Source organism: Bacillus rossius, chromosome 1 (genome assembly GCF_032445375.1).
Source record: "Bacillus rossius redtenbacheri isolate Brsri chromosome 1, Brsri_v3, whole genome shotgun sequence".
Classification (NCBI taxonomy): Eukaryota; Metazoa; Arthropoda; class Insecta; order Phasmatodea; family Bacillidae; genus Bacillus; species Bacillus rossius.
Genome location: NC_086330.1, coordinates 327,680,573 through 327,704,873, shown reverse-complemented (window position 1 = coordinate 327,704,873; position 24,301 = coordinate 327,680,573). Strand labels below are relative to the sequence as shown.

General features: G+C 39.1%; 1 protein-coding gene across 4 annotated transcripts in view; it reads left to right on the top strand.

Annotated features, from left to right (window-relative positions):
- LOC134528012 (jouberin-like) overlaps nt 1-24,301 on the top strand; it is a 68,676-nt gene that overhangs the window by 31,511 nt on the left and 12,864 nt on the right. For 3 of the 4 annotated variants that reach the window (XM_063361170.1, XM_063361173.1, XM_063361174.1), the window contains 3 exons: nt 7,474-7,602; nt 9,780-9,937; nt 18,756-18,917. In XM_063361170.1, coding sequence (XP_063217240.1) covers nt 7,474-7,602; nt 9,780-9,937; nt 18,756-18,917 — 449 coding nt within the window. Of the gene's footprint in view, nt 1-7,473; nt 7,603-9,779; nt 9,938-12,622; nt 12,749-18,755; nt 18,918-24,301 lie in introns of those variants that run through there. The other variant, XM_063361172.1, reaches the window with a different exon arrangement.

The following is a 24,301-nucleotide window of genomic DNA, read 5'->3' as shown; positions in this document are numbered from 1 at the left end:
AGTGTGATTACTGCCAACGGCTGTTCCACAACTTATGTTTGGGGTGGCCAGACACCATCCACAGCCTGGAAGGTATGACCTATCGCTGCCCTCCATGCCGAATGGTCCACGCAGCCTCTCGCCAGGATCACAGACCCCCAGAACCATCACGGGCACAATGGGGTGGACCTGAACATCTCGCACTTCCGGAGTTTCATGGGAAACCGCATGAAGATCCACAAATATTCCTGGCCGAATGTGAGAACGAATTTCAAGCAAATCACTTACCACCAGGACACTGGACACAGAAAGCTCGGCGACAACTCCATGGACCAGCCAGCCAATGGTGGGACAAGTATGGAGAATTCATCACTACCTGGCAGCAATTCAGGACACGACTTCAGAGGCAGTTCTCTGGACCTGATGTGGTAACCCAGCTTACCCAGGACCTATACAGTATCCGCCAGACCCCAGACATAGATGTCGAAACATTCATCAGAAGGAAGGCTCAAATATACAAAAGAGTGTTTCCACATGGGACGGAAGAAGCCTGTATCAGCACTATCCTAGGACTTATGGATGCCCCAATACGATCATTCCTTCGGATACCCAAGGCACAGAACCTAGAGGAGCTCATCGAAAGAGCTAAGGAGATCGAAAACGATCACAAGGCTACCCATCGCAACCATGGCAATCGAGGACCCTGTTATACAGAAGGCAAACCCAGGGAATCTAAGCCAGCAATCCCACCCAATAAAACTGAACTGCCCCAATGCTGGTACTGCCCCAAACGCCACCTACATCGAGACTGCCCTATTTATCACCAGAGAATCAACGCCAAGACAGCGCCACAACAATGGCCGCGACCAGAAACCACCGAGTTTGCTAAACTACAGGGAAACAGGAGCGACGGGAAGTTCAACGGGCCGCCACCCCCGGCACAAAACCTCAGGCCCTCAGTTTAAAGGAAGAACAGGTAGAAAACCTAGCCTACTATCCACCACGAATATTAGTTCAAGTAGGAACCCACGAAGCTATGGCCACATTGGATACAGCTGCGACAGCAAATTTCATCAACCCAACCTTACTACCAACTGATATTCAGCAGATCTACTCACCACCACAAGGACGGGTAGGCCTAGCACGAAAAGGCACATATCTACCAATCCAAGGAGTAGTCCAGATACCACTTACCACAGCAGCTGGGACCAGTGAAGTGAAATTCTTCCTAGCCAGAGACCTTGAAGAACCCATCATCCTAGGACAACCCTGGCTACTGGAACAACATTGCATCCTGGACTATCTTGAAAGGAGAATCTACCTTGGGAACACAAAGAGATATGCCATCAACTGGGAAACACCGCAAGACCCAGCACCCCTCCAACCCCTGACAGAGGGCGAAGTAACACACCAGTTAAAACCAGACCAAGTACCTCAACTCTTGAGTCTCATCAACACTCACATTAAGGTATTCAAAGTCAGAGAGCGGCTCCAGCAAACAACCTCAACAGAACATCAGATTCACCTCAACAGCCCAACACCAGTTTATGATCGGCCAAGCCTACCATCGGTACAGAAACAGCAAATCATACGAGAGCAAGTCGAGGAGATGAAGAGGCAAGGAATAATTGAACCCACCAACTCTGCCTACAACTCTCGAATCGTGCTGGTTCCTAAGAAAGGCGGGGAGCTGCGATTTTGTGTAGACTACTCTCGCCTCAATAAAATCACCCAGATGGTCGCGCCTCCAACCATTCACGTCCAGCATACCCTTAAAGATCTAGGACAAGCAAAAATCTTCTCTACCCTCGACATGCAAAGCGGTTACTGGCAGATTCCAGTTCATGAAGACGCCAGGCACCTCACCGCCTTCACCACGCCTGACGGAGAACAGTTGCAATTTCGTGTCATGCCCTTTGGGTTGAAAAATGCACCGGCAACCTACCAAAGAATGATGAACACCACTATCCTTGCTGGATACATAGGTAAATTCTGCATAGCCTACCTCGATGATATCATCATATACTCTCGCGATTGGGAAGAACACCAAAGGCACCTACATCTGGTACTGGAACGCCTGGCAATCCATAGACTTACCGCCCGCTTACCGAAATGTCGCTTTGGGCAAGAAACTATCGAGTACCTGGGACACCTTATCACACCTCAGGGAAATCAAGCACGACCAGAACAAATCCAGGCAATTCAAGAAGCACCCGTACCTGGAAACCGGAAGCAGCTTCGACGCTTCCTAGGCCTATGCAACTGGTATAGGGAATACATCCCCAATGTAGCTCCCAACATGGGAACTCTGACCACTCTGCTCTCCAAAAACCAGCGCTGGAAGTGGACGCCCCAACACCAGGAGGCATTCCAGCAGCTGAAATTAAAGTTCAAGCAACCAACCCAGCTACACCGGCCAACACCGGAAACACCTCTAATACTTCAAACAGATGCCAGCCAGAGGGGACTTGGAGCAGTCCTTTACCAAGAAGGACCCCAGAAACAAAAAAGAATCATCAGTTAGTCCAGTACCTTGATGACCAAAGCTGAACAGAAATATAACATCTATGAGCAAGAATGCTTGGGAATTGTTTGGGCTGTACGCAAATACAGGTACTACTTGGAAGACCGCCCTTTTGTACTGAGGACAGACAACCAAGCCCTTACCTGGTTAAACTCTGCCAAGGACAAGAAAACCAAACTGTCCCGATGGGCGCTACTACTGCAAGAGTTCCAATTCACTATAGAGCATTGTCCGGGACGAGAAAATGATCTACCCGATGCACTGTCCCGACAACCCGCTCATAAATATGAGACAGTCCCACTGCACAATTGGGAGGAGACTTTGCCTCCATCACCTTCACCACTGCGCCGACCACCTCACCACCATCTCCAAATTATCAAGCATGATAATAGTTTGGAGAGACTAATGGCTGAGCAACAGAAGGACCCCGAGGTTCATCAATTAATAGAATCTTGCCCATCCACCTGGAAAGAGGACCAAGGGATAATATGGTACCACCCCAACCAAAACACCGAATGGAAAATATGGGTACCACGATCCCTACGAATATCCATCTGCCAACATTTCCATGATCACCCATTGGCAGGACACCCTGGCACCCACGAAACGATTCGAGAAATCCAGAGAAGATACTCCTGGAGAGGAATGACCCGGGACATACGAGAACATGTCCGCCAATGCCACATGTGTGCAGCAACCAAAGCAAGTGCTACAAAACACCCTACAGGAACACCGAGGTGCCCAACAACACCATGGAACCAATTAGCCCTAGACCTGATGGGACCTTACCCCAGAAGCACGACTGGTAAGTGCTTCCTTCTCGTCGTCACAGACCTTTTCTCACGATGGGTCGAAGCCTTTCCCCTCGCTAAAGCTGATTCATCTTCTATCTTAAAGAAACTCCAAGATGAAGTGTTCCCTCGATGGGGATACCCCAAAAGCATACTTACGGACAATGGGGTGCAATTCACTAGCAAACTATGGGCCAACACTTGCGCCAAATGGGAGATAGAAACCTGGGCCACTCCAGTTTACCATCCCCAGGCAAACCCTACTGAGCGCCGTAATCAGGAACTGAAGAAAGGGCTCAGGTTGCGTACCGCGGGCAATCATCGCCACTGGGATCGCTACCTGGGAGAAATCCTCTTCACACTGCGGCGTAGACACAATGAAGCAATCGGAACCAGCCCCAGCGAATTAAACTTGGGACAACAGATCCAGCGACCTGGAGAATGGAAATGGAGTTCCAACCCCACATACCGCCCTTCAGCCGAAGAGATCCGTCTACGAGCTGCCACCAGAGTAGATGCCGCCCGAAAGGCTCAACTAGGGTACCTAGCCCGCAAGTATCCTACACCGAAGAATCCGCCCAACCACCAGATTGCTGAAGGACAAATGGTACTAGCCAAGACCCATCCACTCAGCAATAAACCTAACCACTTCTGCGCCGGATTCGCACCAAAGTGGGAAGGACCCTACCAAGTCCTCCAGCGACAAGGAAATGCCTACTGGATAGAGGACCCACATGGGAAAATACGGAAAATATCTCGTGACCAGCTCAAGCCAGCACCATCAACTACTATACCGAGAGAGGCTCCCAGTCCTCCTCCCACACAAGTAAGAAGAAGAGGCATCCTCACCCCAGCAATGGAAAATCAGGAAGATGAAGGTTGTCCGAGCTCAGTAGCTGACAATAGAAACCGGCAAGTCACCACGGGAAAAGCAAGTAATCAACCCATCATCTTGCCCTCTGTAACCAAGGGAACTTATCCTCCCAGGGCTTTCCAGCCAGAAGGTGCGATGCCAACCACGAACCCATGGAAAGCACAAGAGACCCCGACCAGAATCCCGCTCCCAACCACTCCAAAGGAGGTTCAACCAACCCAGTTCCAGGATAACCAGGGCTGGACCAACCACTCCAAGGGCAAGGATCCAGAACATCTTCCAGGGAAAAGACAACCAACCGCTCCAGAGCAACCGTGTGCCTCAAGGCAGCCCCTGAACTCCGAGCAATTCAACACAGGTCAACACCCAAAACCAACGGAGCTCATACAGCAGAGGCCAGTCAAACCCCAACTAGGTCTCTACCAGCCTCCACAGCGTCGCCAGATGCCATGGCGGAGCTGCAAAGGAGACCCCAAGGACCTACCAGGACGCTACCGAGAGACAGTTTGGCGGCCACCAAACCAACGGCCTTACCAATGGCCGAATCCTACAACCACCGGCAGCAGTCCCAATAGGCGTTCCCAGGAGACCACCGGCAGCTGTCCCAATAGGCGTTCCCAGGAGACCACCGGCAGCTGTCCCCAATCAGGACTTCCAGAAAGCTGAAGAAGTAATATCCGAAGTGATAACCCAGAGACTCGTACACTACAGAGACTGACAGTTATCTATGTGTAAAGTGTTCCTCCAAGATGTCCTAGCTTCTTCTGCCGTAAAGTAACGCTCGCCACTAGGGGGGAAATTGACGCGTGCCCGCCCTCCCTATATTAAATATCACGTTACTTTACGTGATAATTAAATCCAAAACAAGTTTTAATAAGTTCAGAAGCAATTCAGGGAAAAATGTTTCGGCAATAGGCCTACTCACGTAATATGCGGCGACGAATCTGTGCGACGTCGTAGGTTATAAACAAAGCGACAAACAATAGAATAATTCATTAAAGCAACCAACCATCTTTGCCCTTTATTTTTTTACATCGCTATAACCACACATATTAATGCACTGCAGTATATAATAGTAAATATGGACGAGTTGTGTAAACAAATGTATATTTTTCTCTTGCCACAGCTAAACATGTACATTGTGACGCCATCTTGTGAACGGCGATCTACCAACTGTATTTATATTTTATAAAAGTATAAATTTAACTAATTAAGTTGTGAAAGAAAGTTTAAATACTTTTTAATACATAGGATTGAATATTAATGTAGGTACATATAATTATTTATGCCACGTTTATCTTTTCATTTTAATTATTAATATCTAGTTTATACTTCCACCACCAGGGCAGGGAAATTTCAGCGAGATTCATGCGCGCGCATCTCATCCCTTCCAAAGAGGAGTTAGTTCGCCCCTCCCTTCATTTCTTCGTTCCCGTGCATTTCTCCCTATATAAAGGCGAGGTCATCCACCTGAAAGTCAGTTGATCGGCCCGACGGCCAGTGAGGCTGGATTCCGCCCACTGGCCATAGGACGATCATAGGGGGAGCAGCAGAACAACTGGCTATCCGTCTTCTGCTGCTCGCACCCCTCCTTCGCGAGTTAGGCCATCCGAGGACCTATCTCGGCCTAGGGAATTTGTCTCCCTTCCCCCCCCCCTTTCTGGACGATAGGGTGTACCGTGTGTTTCAATTCAGTGTATGTTGTAAAAGCCGATGCAGGCAACAAATTGAACTGTTTTCGACAATTCAGGTCAATAAAGTTCCGTGAAAATACCGACATTATTTTCAATCAATAGTTTAGTCCCTATCTCTCACCCCACTAGCTATTCGCCTGCATACCAGCCGAGTGTGAAACCTGCCGCAAGACCAGCAGCTTGGACCTTCTCTCACCCAAGAGAGACATCGGTGAAAGAAGAGAAAGGAGACGGAACATCATCTCCGTCATCACCACAAAAGTTTGGCGCCCAACGTGGGGCCAGACCAGCAGCTTGGACCTCCTCCACCCCTGCTGGCTCTCTGTCAAGAGGGTTCGGTGCGAGAGGGGTGCAAGAAGAGAGGAGACATCAGCACATCATCAATTTTTTTTAATTAAGTCAACATCCATGGACTACAACACTACAAAACACAAACACTCCATTGGGATGGACATTAAAAGAAGTAATTGACATAGTTTCAGTGGTGTGTAAGTGGTTAGTCACAATCGCTCTAACACCATGTGATAAAGTAGTAGCATAATTGCTGTATACTTCTATGACGAAACAGATGTTTTGACTCAAAAATATATTTAAAAAAACATTAATAATGGTTTAGGATTCCAGATGAAATTAGCAAAAATTTAATTTTTATAATATTGCTGAACTAAAAGTAAATTTACCTGGCTAAAATCAACAACGAAAAATCACGAATAAGGTTTAAATATGTAAATATGAGCTCATTCAATCATTAATTGGGAATACAGCATTTGAAAAAAGATTAATGTTTTTCGTAAAATAGATTGCAATGGATTTCACAGTATTTTGCGGATTCACAAATATTTTCTGGATCATTATGTGGAGTAGGTTCTGGATAATAAGGTGAATATGAACTGAAATGAAAGATTGGTTGGTTAGGTTATGTAAAGTTAAGTAAGGTTAGCTGCATAATTAAAAAAAAAAAAAATTATTTCATAATTAAAATATTTCAACGAACATTTTCCATATAAATTTGTTGTAGCTGACTTAACCTAACCAACCTTTCACTTTAGTATTATTTGTCTAGTTTTCTAGAAGTTGTTATATGACATGAAAAAAATTTTTAGTGGGATTCTAACTCTCACTCTTACTTTTCAAGTTCAATAATCGTATTCGCGAATAATTTAATATTCATATTCATATATGATTCAAACTAAAACATTGATATTCGCATAGGCCTACAAATATCCCATAATAATGTAAAGAATCAATGTGAACTATCAACTAAAATAATACTGATTCCATTGTTTGATTCAGTGTAGGTTGGTGGGAAAAGCTGATAATTTGCATATTCTTCCAATGTATGGTATGTCTTTTTGTATACCCACTATTAAATCTGTTCTTATTTATTGTAAAACCTTACAAGTATTATCTGGAACTTTCATATGAAATATTTTTTACACCCAACCATAATTGCAAGGGGTTTTAGAAACAGGGGGTGGAGGGTCAAAAGAATTCATAACTTTCTTATTGGGCACACTATTAAATCCCTTCAAATTGTTTGTAAACCTTATAATTTTATTATTTTATAAGACTTTTGTCTGAAACAATTTTTGATACAATCAATTGTTTCAGATGCTTCCCCACCCCTCGTTCGTGTACTGTGCTCAGTTCCACCCAACCAACAGCTCGAGTCTCGTCACCGGCTGCTGCGACTCGGTGGCGCGTGTGTGGACCAGGTCTAGGAGAAGCAGACAGTACGAGGCAGGTACCATTCTCAGTGTTTTGTCTCTGGAAGTTTAGATTCAATATAGATTCTAATATTCAACAGATAATGTGCTTTTACAATGGTTAACTGAATGCAGTAAAACCATTACATGACATTACTGAAAGAACTGAATATTTTGTAGTAAAGTAGAACCGAATTCTTAGGACCCCTCATAGAGGAGGGGTCGTTATAAACATTTTTGGCCGATTTACCCACCAAAAAATGCTGTATGTCAAAATTGACAAGTTTTCAAAATTGGGTATGAATTAATTTTATTAGCAGACGTGTTCTGAAAAGAAAATATACCCAAGAAAAGGAATCATTTTTTTTTAATCACTGGATTCAACATGTAGAATTTCTGAGTCAAGTTCACCACAGAAACTGCAGGGAATTTGTTATTGGAAGCAGTTCCTAAAATTATGATATTTTAAACAATTTTCCATTCGTGTTTTAGACCTACTAAATTTCCTAATCATGAAAATGTGTTAGCAACCAGAGACAGTTGTTGAAAAAAATGTTTGTACTAAGAAAGTTAAGAAAACTAAACTTCAAAAAAATTTTTTATTTGAGAATTAAAGCAGAGATGTACATCTGTAACCAAAAAACCTTGAAGAATGATAAAGTTATGTACTGGTAATATATTTTGCCAATGTTAGTCACCCATATATCTATGTTTGTGGCACAATTTTTTGCATTTTTTTCAAATATGTTTTGTGAATATTGGGATTAAAAAAGTTCTCATTTCTTTTGTTTTTTGAATATTTAAAACAGGGCTGTACAATAATCATATTTTGGTTAAAGTTCAAAGTAAATTAAATTTGTACAATATTTGGGGACATAAAATTATTGGTGTAAATATTTTAGAACTTAGATTATATACTTTTATAAATCTAATTACATGACTGGTCCAACTGTGTCCACTTACCATATTGATTGATGAAGGCTGTTATTTCATTGAGAATTGTGAGATTATTATACAATTTTATTTGTTTCTTTAACCAGCTTATCTTGATTAATATTTGTACATGACAAAATAAAATGTACATATTTGGTGTTTGGGTGGCCTTGTAAGCTCTCTTTAATTTTTTTTCCTTTAGGAAATTATATTTGGCGGAATTGATGCAACAAATTGGGTTTTTATTAAAGATTGACTAGTCAGATCCTCATGTAGCATGAAATCTTTAATATTTGAAAGAGAAAAACCATTAGAAGAAATATATTTAAGGAAATGTGGTACATACATTAAAAACTTACAATTGACAACTCTGAAGTCATATTACTATTCCCCAATACAGTTAAATTTTGTTAAGAAGTTTCTCAAGGTACTTATAAATTTATACTTATTATATGTCACAGGAAAACTTATTAAAAGAAAAAAAAGTGTATTTATTTCTGTCTGTATTTAGTCTGTATTTGCAGGAAATTTTCTTGAGTGGGATTTCCTTGAAAGAGTTTTACTTTATATTTGTTACTTTGAGTATATAATTATAAATTTGTTGATCAAAGTCATGTTCAAATCACACAAATTCCGGAGGACCACACGCAAGTACAATCGCTACGTGTTGGCCATCTTGATACACTGATCATACAATACATATTGTATGTAACTTTATATTTGTTTGAGACTTTTTGAGTTTTTGTTTATGGTAGGGATTTTTGTTACAAACAAAAAAAATGTGTGTGGTCATATCAGCCGGAAGTAGGAAACAATTATTGTTAATTATTGTTTCCTACTTCCGGCTGATGTGACCACACACATTGTTTTTGTTTGTAACAAAAATCCCCACCATAAACATAAACTAAAAAAGTCTCAAACAAATATAAAGTTACTTACAATATGTATTGTTTCTAACAACAAACATTTAAAAGGTTGAATATTTCAACACCATTGTTAATATCTTTTATGTTGTGTACATTGTTGTTATTTTAGATCCTTGATGATTGAGATTTGTATTTAATGGTTAGTGTCCATGTACTCTTTGTGGTTTGAATTCAAGATTTTAATTTGAGAAAATTGGTCTGTGACCCATTACCAGTTTTTATAAATGCACTGTTGGGGTTATCAGAAACATCACAGCAACATTATAGCACCACCTATCTGTGCACTGTGTTTAAAGAAACATTAGAAGTTATTGCATGCCGTCGTGCTGTCAACTCTGTTCTTGTGTTGCAGCTATCGCAGGAGCTGGAAAGACACGTTGGGTTCGTAAACACCCTGTGTTTCGACAGGCACTGCAGGCTGTTCACGGGTGACAGCGAGGGGAAGATATGTGTGTGGCATGCTGCCCAAACAAGACAGAAGCATCGCCCGCCAGACTGGGAGCTAGAAAGGTGTGATGTGTTATTGCTAATCAAGTAACTTATCACACACTGGTGGATCCAGAGTTGGGCCATAGCGGTATAGCCCCTTCCCTTTCCCCCTGAACTCTGAATAATATTCATAATTTGTCCTAATTCCTTGTCATAGTTTACCAAACTTACTAAAGAGTTATTTAGGCATGTGTGAGTTTTCAGATTTTCAGATACGAATACGAATAATAAGCTATTCATATTTGATTCAACTTCAAATACTAACTATTAAAAATAATGAATATTCATTTCCTAATGAATATTAGACATTGCATACCTCGTGAATTTGTCTTATACCAATGTTCACTGTTGAGGTTAAGTAATTTTTGCAATAATTTCCTTTTTTGATGTTTAGTGGGACTTCATAATCAAAAACATGAACAATAAGTGACATTTTTTTAATGTAAAACAGGTATTCAAAGTTTTTTCTTCACAACTGTCTTGCTAAACAGTAATGGAAAATTGTGTGGAATTTTAACACATGGCACATTTGACATTTCAAACTTGAAAACAAAATATTACTTGTAGTTATTCATTTTGTCACAGAACCAGAAATGGGGAAAAAATAAACATACAGCGAAACCCCTTATTTACGTTAAGGCCGGGATACATTGGCAATAGCACGCAAACAGCACACAGATAGCACACACGCACAGAGATAGCACAGAGCTTGATGCTACATTCACGCACAACACAACACAAAATAATACCGGAAGCATTCAAAAAAGTTTTTTAAACGTAAAACTCCCGTTCACAATTTTGGTCACTGAAGTTGGCATACGTGACGTTTGTTTAGATTCGTGTGTTGTTATTGTGGTACGGTTTTCGTTAAACCCAGAAATATTTTAAATATTTCAAAGTTTACGTACAAAACACAATGAGCATTCAAAAATATATATCACTGTTTATTTCAAATCCGGCTTCTTTAACACATTCAGACACAGACTTCCAAGCATTTAATTTAGCTTCTTCATTTTTGTATCCTGCGGATCCCCTGTCATACAAAATATTTTTACTTTCTATTACAGCTATCAAAAAGCTATCAAATGTGCCTTCCATTTTTATGTTATCGCGTGTTTGAAAACAATAACAAACTACTCAAGTCAAGAGCACCAATACTTTCGTGACAATTGTTCTTTTAAAAGCCCACTCGAGTAGTACTTAAACTGTTTGCTGATTGGCTACCACCATGGTCGAGCACAGAAAATAACCTAAAAGTTAAAAGTTAATGAACTTTCTGTGCGCCGATTCTGTGCTATTTTTCTGTGCGCGTGCTATTTGCCAATGTGGCAGCTCATATCTAATAGTGTATGTTGAACTTCTGTGCGTCTGTGCTATTTGCGTGCTATTGCGAATGTAGCCCGGGCTTTACCGTTATTTACGTTTTCCCGTTATTTGCACTATATTCTTCAGGTCCCGTTTGGTTCCCATATAGTCCAATACAATACTTTCCCGCGAATTACGTCTCAAAAATCGAATCAATCCCGCTATTTACGTCACGAACAACCATAAACAACCAGAAAATACCGTGGAGCTAGTAGGCAATGAACATTTTAAATAGCAAAATATACATATTTTATAACATGAAAAGTTGCTTTTATTTCTAAACATGTAATAATTTAAGCCTAGGCGTGTAAAAGTACGAGTAATTATAGCAGGAGACAATCTAAAATGCACGAGGGAAAAACGTAAACTCATGAATGTACAAACATGGCTGCTTGTAAGTTCTGATACTGTATTTATGTCACAACTTAGCCGAAATACTGGTACGAGACATAAACTTCACAAGATAAAATGAGCGATTTTTTAATTTTTATTCCTAACCTAACTAAAAACTAAGTGTGTTTGGGAGGGGTCCGGGTTAGGAGGGACTTAAGTGCGTCTCAGGCCGAAGCCTATACGCTCTACTCATGCAGGGAGTACCATGCAGACAAGGGAGCATGCATATTGTGCTAAGGAGGGGATTGGCCAGCCATGGCTGCGATTGGCGCCATGACTAACTCCCCTCACTTGACTATTCTAGACTAATACTAGAGATAAGTTGGGCCCAGGTAAAACCTCCATAGACAGAGGGAAAACCCTGGGCACTCACATGCGGGATGCAAATTTCATGCATTAATAGCAAGCAGGTTGGCTACGGGAACAGAGGGATGGTTCAGGAAGAAGAGTTGGACAGAGTAGAAAGTCACTACTTAGCAAGTTTGGGAGGGAACTTGGACTTTTTGTCCGCATTATGCTTTATTTGGTTGGGTACTGGTCTTTAGGGGGCGACTTCGTCGTTTCCCACCTGGCTGCCAGCTAGCTTGGTGTTTGAGAAGGGGAAAAATTTGTGTTATGTATATATATATATATATACACGCTCAGGCATATATACATACATATACACAAACATACATATGGTTGGTATGCATGTTGTGTGTGTGCGATGTCACACTAGTTGCAATGGTAGCTGGTATTCAAAATCTCATGCCATCAGAAACACGACCGGCACTGGAGGTGAGGCCTGCCAGGCGAGCCATGCCCATCAGGCATAAAGAGTCAGCCCTAACAACACAGGCAGTGAACCCTGAAGCAGGTTAGAACATACACCTGCGTGCTTCGGACCATTTTGAATAAGCATCATGTTTGGTTATCACATGTATTACAGCCATCTGTGTGTTTATTTAGGTGTAATTCAAAATCTCATGCCATCAGAAACACGACCGGCGCTGGAGGTGAGGCCTGCCAGGCGGGCCATGCCCATCAGGCATAAAGAGTCAGCCCTAACAACGCAGGCAGTGAACCCTGAAGCAGGTTAGAACATACACCTGCGTGCTTCGGACCATTTTGAATTATTATAATCATGTTTGGTTATTACATAATCACATAATTAATTGTCATGTATGATAATTAGGGCGCAAATGTTCTTAATTTACTTAACTTATACTAAGGGGGTGAAACCTTAAATTTATATTAATTTAACGTTTACTTATTATTTAAGAGCTGCCAGCACACATGTGTATTGTGCGCGAGTGTAAAACTGCGCGATTCTTAAGCAGAATTTTCTCGCCAGTCCGCAACCACAGAGTTGGGGTCGGGCCTCGGCTGAGCGCAGGTGCGCTGTGATTGGCCGGAGCCTCCAGCCAATCACGGGCCACTACGGTGGTCGATGCGCCAGGATGGATTTCGGGCGTTTGTATTTTTGTGTTTCGTCGGGATCATAATTTCCGAGTGAGGAAATATGCGGATTTAAACTATTTACGCATTTATCGTAAAAAGTTTGTGTTGTACGAGTGTAAAAGTCTTGCAAAGTCTCTGACTCGGTTTCACGATGCAATGCTTCTACAGGGCAGTATCGTGGGGCGTCTGTGGCGATTCGAATGCACCTATTCTGAATCCTCTGCAGTTTTATTAGGTGTGAGGGGGCAGCTGTTGCCCAGACTGAGGCTGCATATGTAATTATTGGCCGTATTAGAGCATTGTACAGCAGTAGGCCGGTTTTAACCTTGCTGCCGCATCGTCTACTCATTACTGGGTATAGTGCACTGATCCTAGCCTGCGCTTGCGCTCGCCTAGTGTCAATGTGATTGCGCCAGAGTAATTTTCTATCCATGTGAACACCTAGATATTTCACTACCTCCTTATGCGGTATTTGTTCGTCAAACAAACGTATTTGCGGCCTGCGTTCTACAGGCGGGAGATTTTTACGAGTAAATACAATGGCCTCTGATTTCGTTGTATTTACTTTTATACGCCAAGTCGTGCACCATTGTTCGAACTCAGTGAGCGCGACTTGCAGTCTGTTGGTAGCTAGCTGGAGGTTGTGGGACCTGCTATACAGCACTGTGTCATCTGCATAGCAGCCCAGCTTTACTAGTCGGTGTGCGGGGCGTGGCATGTCACTGACATATATATTAAAGAGTACAGGGCCTAAGATGCTTCCCTGTGGTACACCTGCTCTTATTTGTTTTATGTCTGACAGAGCTCCTTCAGTAGATACTCTAAAGGTTCTGTCTGCTAAATAGGACGCGACTAGTTTAATATAACAGTCTGGAAATCCTGTTTGGTATAGTTTGTAGATTAGCCCCGCATGAAATACTCTGTCGAAGGCTTTCTCTACATCTATAAACGTAGCGACTACATAATCCTGTACATTAAATGCGCTTGTGATTTCTTCTGTCAGGCGCACGAGCTGATGTACTGTCGAGTGCGTACTGCGAAAGCCGAACTGTTCATCCGGCAGTATGTTATTCTCGTGTATGTGTACATTAAGTCTGTGTAGTATAATACTCTCCACGACTTTAGACACAGTACTTAGCAGACTGATAGGTCTGTAATTCTGTGGCAGTGTTTTATTTTTACCTGGCTTGTGAAAGACTATAACTCTAGCCTCTTTCCACTGTGAGGGGAAAATATTTAACCGAAACATTGCATTTATGCACTCAGCTAGATATTCGAGTGTTTCGTTCGGGAGTTGTTTGAGGACAACAGCCTGTATGCCGTCATTCCCGGGAGCTTTTCGCGGCTTCATTTTCTTGATAGCACGCTTTATTTCTTGCGCCTGTGTAAGTAAAGGCTCAGAGGTTGTGGGCAGTCGCAATTTAACACGTAGTTCGCGGTAAATTTGCGCCGTGAATATCCTATCGCAGGGCTGCATGTTGGGCTGGAAAGCTGCTTCTAGTGTGTCAGCGAAAGCTTGTGCCTTATCACAGGGCTGAAAAACTACACCATTGTTTGTTTCAAGGGGCGGGATTTTTTCCGATTTATTTAAAATCCGCTTCGTCATTGTCCAGGCACTTCCGTCCTGGGTGTCGAGTCGCGCGATTTTAGTTTCCCACTGGCTGCCTCGCCAGAGTGAGATTTCGTCTGAAATGATTGTTTGTAGTTCATTTATTCGGCGTTTCGTCTCTTGTGTACGACGCCGTGTGTATTCACGCCGCAGTCGATTTTTTTGTGAAATCAAGCTGCGGATGTATGCTGGCAGCTCGTCGTGTGCTAACCTAACCTCCTTTTCTGGAATGCACTGGCTAATACCATCCTGGATTTTTTCTGTTAGGTCTAATATCGCGGAATTTAAATTGTCGCTGTTTTCAATAGTTATTTCGGCCGCGTCGATAAAATGAGCGGTGTCTTGGTAACTGTTTTATACGTCTTTTATAATTTGGGAAGTATTGTACAGTTGACGCCATATTTTTTAAACTAACCATTTATTTCTGGGGATCGTAAATAATTAATTATTGGTATCAAGACATCATGATAAACGTAAACTTGAACATGTCACGGCAGCGAGAAAACTGGTGCGTATACCAATAAACTGGTATTAGAACTGGATAAAATTGGTACACGGGAGGTGGAGCTTATATTTTTTTCCGCTAAGCTCGCATCTATTGGTTGGCGGCTGATGGCGTCATGAGTCTGGGCGGAGCATAGAGTGCGCATGCGCCGCCGCGTCGTTACAGCAGCTGACCGAGTACAATGACCTTTCTCCGCGTTTGGCGCGCTATTGACGGTAAATATTCATCAATTTGCGGCCTTTTCTTAAAAAATTTTTTACTGTGAGCAATGTGTATGTAGCCCGTATTTGTTATAAACCCTGCCGGTTGCAACTGTATTTATAATTTGGAGAGGCAAATAATCTCCTTGAACAGCCAAAAAAGCAAGCAGAAGAAAATTTCAAATTTATTTTTTAGGAAGTAATCAGAAAAACATTTTGGCTTTCATTCTTTTTTTATTTTTGTCAAATGTGGTAAATTAATAATTGATTAAATACTAAAGTAAAATTTGTTGTTAGTGTGTTTGTACCTGCATTGTAGTATGTGCTATTAAACAAAAGGAAAAAAATTCTAAATAAGGTAAACTGTACTCCTTTTTATACTTTTCCCTTTATTTACACTTTCCCGCTTTTTACACTTTTTTACTTTGTCCCCATGAAAAGTGCAAATAAGGGGTTTTGCTGTATGTCAACAACCATGGGCTACAACATCACAAAACATGGACACCCCATTGAGGTGGAGAGGATTATGAAGAGAATGGAAGAAAGGTTCAGAAAAAAAAGAGATAAAGACCATGCTATTTGCTGATGATTTGAAAAAAAAGGGAGGGGGGGGGGGGGTAAAAGGAAGGTGTGATGCAAGAGCAACTAACGGCATGGACTGAGAAAATGTGGTATGAGATTCAGCTCTAAAAAGAGTGAAGTGATGGTCAAAACAAGGAACAAAAATGGAGTAAGGAAATGCTTGAATTAGATGGTGTTGAGTTGAAACAGATAGAAACCTTCAAGTATCTAGGTAGTATATAAGAGGGAGGGGGCTAAACAAGGACATCACTGGCGATTACGATTACATACCAATTACTGAAAGACTTGCTTACATTTTTTTATGTGGCCTGACTTTTAAGGTAGAGTTTGTATAGTGTTATGAAATTAGTATTTGCTTAACTTTTTGCGTATTCATGATTTGAAAAGGCTTTGACAGGTTTCAGATCCATATTTTGAGTTTCAATACGTAAAAATTCTTGATTGCCTATTACATATTTTCCTCAATATAAATACCTTTATTATAAAATAAACCCTGCATTTACATCTTTGGCCTACAAGCTAGGTAAATCATAGGCCTGTAAAATTACTCAAAATTGCAAACATCAAAGCACAATAATATATAATTTTTATTGGATTTACTTTAAGTACTTACTCTTTGAAATAACATTCAATAATATTCAAAGTATAGTGAAACTGTTTTTTATCACCTCATTTGGTAATCAAAATTATGATTAAGAGTCATTGTTGTACAAGATAAGTGTGCACATCCCAGTTTAAATACAGTTAATCCCTGTTAAGAAGTTTCTCAAGGTACTTAAATAATTTATACCAAGGTCATGAAAAAGTCATAAATAATTATTAATGATGGTGGAAGTTACAAAACATTTTGCAATTCTGCTTTTGTTTTTTGATACTTACTTCTCTTCTGTTTATAATGGCACATTAAATGTAAAGAATTGGAGACTGTCACTTAAATCATATGAAAATTAATTTTGAAAACATTTGAGCTTTCTAACCTAAAAATCTGCATGTTCCTGCAAATTATAGTTCAATTTTGACAACATTACTCCAATCTATATAAATAATACTAAAAAATCACCAAGTGATGAAAAACTTTTGTAAAGGGTTAATTTAAACGTCCTGAAATAGTATTGAATGTGGTTCACCAGATATTTGTAGACAACCTATTATCCTATTAACAGTGATAACTGTGTGATGTAAAACTCTTAACCTTAGTTTATCAGTTAATGATTGGTAGAGACATTTTTTAGGTCAGTTTAGTTTTCAAAACACAAGTTTTCTGTGCTTTAGTTTTTATTTGAAATTTTTAGACATTGTCTTTATTCATAAATATATGTATTATTTAACAAATAATATGGAACTAAAACTTTTATTAATACTTACTTTTTAAAATAGTCTCTTTTAGACTAATGCATGATAAATATTTACAGTAAAATAATTTGAAATAAGCAATTTTTGGGCAGAACTACTTAGAAAAAAATAATAGATCATTAGATGAGTAATTTTTTGTGATTGAAAAATGTACCAAACATTCTAATAAAAGATACAAGATCAGATCAGACATATCAAAATGTATTTTCTATAATTTATTTAATTCATAAAATTGGTACAAACTTCATGCAAAATAAATTAAATTTTTGAATTTACTATAGTAAAAAAAAAGTTGCTTTTTACTAATTTGAGTTATGTTTAGTCAACATGCTGGTTAATTTATTGATTTTAGTTCCATATTGATGTTATATGGTGTATAGACATGCTTTGTGGTGTTATTGTGTTTTTATTGCAATTCGCCATAAAATCTTGTCCCAAATAATTAGGGATAAGATTTAATGGTTTTATTTTTTAAGTCAATTTCATTTTTAAAACAGGATATTATGGTGTTATTCTTTTTTTTATATAGATTATGTTTATTCATAAAAATTGTGTATTATTAAACAAATAATAAACAAAAATAATTTGTAATAAGCATGTCTCAAAAAGAAATACTCAGAAAAATAAAAATAAATTGTCATATTTTTGATTGTTTGAAAAATGTACCATTGTGTTTAATGAAAAATATTTTACTTATAAGAGATGCAAGATCAAGCAACAATATATTAATTAATTTTCTCTGATTTATTTAGTTTTCTACTTTTTGGATCAAATTTATGCTAAACAATTACATTTAATAAATTTACAATAATAAAATATGGCATTAGTGTAGTGTGAGTTAAGTTTTGTCAAATTGCTGGTTGATTTCCTTTTTTTCAGTTACACATTGGTGCTGAAAGGTGTATTAAATTGCATTTTGGTGTTACGTGTTGCGTTGAAATGCTCTGCGGTGTTATTTTGGTTTTGTCGCACTTCATCATATCTTGTCCCTACTAATAATTGGTCTTTGAAGCTAACTAACATTGGAAATGTTTTGCACTACAAACAATATCGATGGTGTTGAACTGCAACTTCGTATGTCAAAAATGTTAATTTTACAGGGCAGTCAAAAAACACTTTTAAATTACTATATTTACTAAACATTGACTGTTCATACATGTTTAAAATCAAAGTAATCTCTTTAAAATTATGTAACCATAATTTTTCATTCAATCCATTTTTCTCAAAGTGACATACAAGTATGCTGTATGTAAATATTGGTGGAATGTTGACATACGAGGTTGCAGTTTATTCTACCTTCAGCGTTGACAGGCGAGCGATTATGAATGATTCCACTCTATGCCGAGAGGTTAGCGAGACGCGGCTCGTGTGAACGCTGGTTTCGATGTTCAGGGAGATCTGCGTCTGGGAGCTGAGGGGCACCGTGATCAACAAGCTCGTCGCTCACCCGGGGGGCCAGCGCCTGCTGGTCCACGCCCGGGACAGCCTCCTGAGGATGCTGGACGTCGGCACCGGCAGCGTGGTGCAGTGGTTCAGCGGAGCCCTCAACCACAGGTTCGCTTGTGGTCCGTCACCTAGTCCTGTCGATGTCTCTTAGCTGTCTAGCTGATGCCTGGCATGAATTGCTATGCCTCTTTCAGTTTTTTTTTTTTTATAATTTTTTGAAGCAGGTACACGTATACAAAGCATCTCTCTCTATCTCTCTATATATGTCACTCTTTAAATCTCACTATATTTCTCTATACATAAAAAACTGTCAATATCTCTATTCATATCTCTCCATATCATTTTATCTCTCTATATTTTTAAGTATAAATGTTTATATCTATATATTAATCTATCTCCCTATCTATAGCCCTGTATATCTTTATTACTCTATACATACACTACAGTCCCGTTATAGCGAGGTGTCACGGTTCCGGGTTTGATCCTCGCTATAACCGTGTTCTCGTTATAACCGAATTGGACAGATTTTGGCCCCCAAAAAATAAAAATTAACCGAAAATAGCATGAAAATTGTGTTTGAACCTGTATAATTGGAAAATAACAGGTTTTATTAACGAAATCTAAATTTCTGTGAGCAGATGTGTGATACCCCACAAGTACGGATGCGATCACCGGTTTCGTCAAAATAACCAGAATACCCTACCACGCCACGTAAGTATAGCATCTCATCCCGCAATTGATTACTCGGCTTTGCCCGCGGCCGACGCAGCATTGTCCTGGGGGATTATTCTAAGTTTCCAGCGTTTTCTATCGGAACATTTTGATATCGATTCCGACATATAGCTCTTTGGCCGATCGGCAACACACGGTTACGAACTATCGTAATCGAAAGGTACTGAAATTGCTATTCTAAACACGGTATCGTTACGAGGACTAACTATCTCGGCAAAGTTCGGGTTACGATTTCCCCCTCTACAATTTTTCTGGCAGTGAAGATGAGATTTGAAAACTGCAACATAACAACAAAAAACACTTCATATTTCTAACAAATTTATAAATAAAAACACAGAGTTTATAAGACAATATACTTTCCAGATGTTTCAATGTTGATAAAAGTATTTATAAAAATCTTAAGTAATTTTAAAAGTGCTCGAGCAAGCGAAAACATGTTTATTTCTTAAATTATTTGTACGGGATATTTGGTGTGAAATGTTTAGAGTTGTTTGCACGTGGTCGGTCATTGTATTATTGAAATAATGGCTGCTCGGCGATCTCGTGTGAGTGAGAGGCAAATTAAAATGTTGGTTTATTTTATGGAGGAGCACCCCGAATTCTTGCAGAGAAAATTTTCATAGAATTTCACGACTGCAACAAAATACACACGCTGAGTTATTGTTGAAACTTTTGATATCTGAAACAGGCGAATAAATTATGAATATGCATTTTGGAAGTTGGGTTATTTTTCAGTTTACTTGCATAAAATCTTCGTTATAATATTGTTATTATAGAAAGAACATCTTTACATTCCTACTTAGTTATTATGTATCTGGAGCACTACTTACATTACGTAATTATTGTAACTTAAAGCGGTAACCATGGTAAGGACTCATCCGAAAAAAGGCAAAACTAAAAAAAACGGAATGCATTTCTTTTACTTATATACATCATATCAAATCATTCTATAAAACGGCATTGTGATATGTATTTATATGGTTAGAAGTAGCTTCCATATGAAGAAATACTTTCGTGACTTTGGGGCGTATTCAAGTAGTTAGCCTAACAGTTACTAGATGGCAGGGATTGCGGAAGTGCGAGGCAGTAGCGCGCAGCGGCCGTTAGGACTACTGCAACACTTTATCGGAATTAAGTTTCGCGTCCATTACCGTTTCCTGAGTGGTAACAGTAATTACTGAAGATATTTGTACATGTATTATGGATCAATATTTTATACATAATAAATGTACAAATATCTTCAGTAATTACTATTACCACTTGGGAAACGGTAATGGACGCGAAACTTATTTCCGATTAAGTGTTTTAGTAGTCCTATTCGCCGCAGCGCGCGCTACTGCCTCACACACCCGCAAGCCCTGCTGCCCTCTCGTGACTGTTAGGTCAACTACTTGAATAGGACCCCAAAAACATACATGTTCAATGCTACTGGGAAAAAATTTCCTTTTACAAAATATTAAACACAATTGACTCCTACGCAAAATATCGTAAATATAGATCACGCCCAAAAATGTACTATTTTCGACCATGTATAACTATTTGTGTACACATAAATCGTGCATCCGCCATGATTTCAACTGGCTGCTAATTCCCGATCGGCAAAGGCTTTTCGACAGCAATTGTATACTCGAAACATACCGATCGTTGGCTTCCGAGAATCGAAAGGTTCCGAGTTGATGAAAGTAACTTAGAATACCATATTGTAGAAAGCTTCCGATAATCGTGGAATCACGATCGGGAACGCTTTTCCGAGAAACTTAGAATAAACCCCCTGCTATCTATTGTCGATGTGGGCTGTCTGCGGCCATGTTGGTTCGGGATGTTGCTAACAGGTGGCGCTAGTGTAGCGCGACGATTTAATTCCTTACAAAAAAGCAGGAGTGCGGCAACGCACGTACGCCTCAAACGAAATAGTCGCTGGAAAACTATACTTTTTTCATTTAAAGAAACCTGTAAACTTTTTTTGAAAATAAATTTGGGATTAAACTCAAACCATCACTACCCCCTTCCCGGACAGATACCCCAACAACTGACCGAAACAAAAGTTACAAGAAAACTGTCCTAGCGATTTGGAAATAAATACGGTAGTGCCTACTATTTGTCAGATAGTAAATTAAATAACGTGACGTGTTTGTAAACGTGTCACGACAAATAATTCCAAACAAGTTTATAAATATTTATGTATTATTAACGCGATCAATTAGCAACAAGTATAAAGACGGCTCTGACTTTTCTGCTCTAACATCGTTATAAACAATGTTATTTTTCGTTAATGAAAATGTCCCAACAAATTAATTAAGAGCATTTATATTTTTAAAAAAAAGTGCGCATTGTTATGTTTAATGGCGGGATTTTCTAAATAATAAGAAATGCGTACAAGTATATGTATATTCAAAGGCTTGGTTTATTCGAGTCGAGCATACCTTGGCCTTGAAGCCAAGCGGAAGTTTGATAAAAGAAAGAAAGGAAGGGATTCTATTTTTAAAGCCACGCACTTAGGTGGCGACTACAAGGCTGAAGAATGTGACAGGTGTCAACGGCAAGATGTCTAGTGGCGAGCGAGAGGGGTGAAGATATAGCAGACAAATAACCAAGGCGAACTTCGCGCGATCATGCCGTAAATTCCTCAAAAAGACCTTGTTATAGCCGTGTTCTCACTATTACCGTGCTCGCTATAACGGGATTCTCCTGTACTTCTCTAACTCTCTATGTTTGTATCTTCCTTTATATATCTTTAGCATTTAATTTTAAAGTATAACATGTATTAAGCAAAGAAATTTTATTTACATTTGAATTTGTTTTCTGCAACATAGTTCATAAATAAGTTTATATGTTTTATTGTTTCTAACAAATGATCTCTGATAATGATAAAAAAATTACTAAAATACTCTAATTTTATGTAAGTAAGCACTTATATTAACTAAAATGTTTTCTAATTAAAAATTGTATTATTAGTTGGTAAAATATGTTTTCAGGTATTTAATTTTCATTTTACACCACACTATTATGGTTTCATATAAATGTAAGATTTTTCCAGTACATATGTATCTTTCTTTTATTTTACTGTGCTTTGCATCAATTTTTTTTTGGACTCCTTAAATGTGCAAAAAAAAATTTTGGATTGAATTTTAACATTTTATTCAAAATATATTAATTATTCATGAATAATTTGATATTCAATTCAATAGAAAAGAATGCTTTTATATAGTAACTGGAAAAAATGTTTATAACTTTATATGAATTTTCTTTAAAAATTACATAAAATTTGCTATTTAACGAATTTTTGCAATAGTTTGGTTAATACAAACACTATTAGCTATTACAAAATTCCAAATTTATTGTCCCTTCAGAACTGTATTACCTAATTAATAAGATTTGGCTGTATCGGGAATGGAATCACCTGTACCCACTAGCGTAACTGTCCTGCGGTTCAGCATAACTTTTGCTCCTTCACTCTCATTTGTGCACAGCTGAAATGCTGACTGGCATATACGACAATTCCTGTTACCAGCTTCCTACGAGCCAACAAGGTTGCTGTTACCGTCGAAACTAGGCGTCTGCGAGCAGAAGATTTTCACTTCGAGTCTAGCTCGAGCGAGTTTGCTATAATACTCGCGAGTATCGAGTCGAGTTCGAGTTTTTTTTTTTTTAAGTTTATTGCACATAAATTTACTGTGATGGAGTAATAAAATGTGAGAACTTTTGAGAAAAATATGGAAATAAAAAAAGAAACCATTATCATTGTTTGCCTACTAAATAGATAGACCTACATTAGAGGTCTGCGAGCCTAAGAATTTTACTTTGAGCCAAGCTCGAGCGAGCCTACTTGAAAGTTCTCGAAGCTTGAGCTTTTGTGATACAGTTACACTTTTGGGAAATTATTTTTACCTTAAACTTAGTAGGTATAATGTTTGAATAAAGTATTAAAATGAAGTGGGCTTATTAATTTTGGGTAACTATTTACAGAGTGCTTTTATAATTTGCACTGCTAGGAAAAAAAACATGTTTTCCATTGAATCTAACCTGTTTCCATTGGTTCATTAGTAACTGATATCATCCAACTAACATAACCACAGTTTACAAGTATGTATATGTTTGTGTAAATGTAACATATACATATTTGGAATAATTTCATCCTTGTCAATTTTTCTGGAGTCCTTACTGAGCTTCAACTAACTGAGCACCAAAAATCATGTTGTTTGAAAAGTACATTCACATTGTTTCAACATTTCCACTTTTCGGCACAAAAATTCTGAGAGAGATTGTCATAGAGTATTAAATTCTGTTCTTCAATCTATCATGCAGAAAAATAATTTGTTCTGCACGTTCAGGAGTTAAATTAGCTCTACGATTGGAGATGGTGTTTACAGCAGAAGAGAAGCGTCTCTCGCTGGCAACCTGTGTGGCTGGAATTCTTTAGTAAAATTCTTGGTAAATATGTAGAGTCGCGGTATAAGCGGAAAAAAAATGCTAAAATTCCAAAAATACTTTTATTCTATGCTCTTTCACTTCCTCTTTTCAAATCAACCGGCGGAGATAAGAAATTCCAAATACTTTAGGAATATCGAACTTTTAAATTTTCATCACAATACCTGGGTATTCATGCGGCAATCAACATTGTTTCTGGTTTACGAGTATCTATTATGTTTCTTATTGGACAATTTTGTCACGTGACAGTTCCGTGATTGGCCAGTATTCAAATGAACCAATACGTGATTATTTATTTATTTATTAATGTTCCGTCGGAGGTATCGCGACGT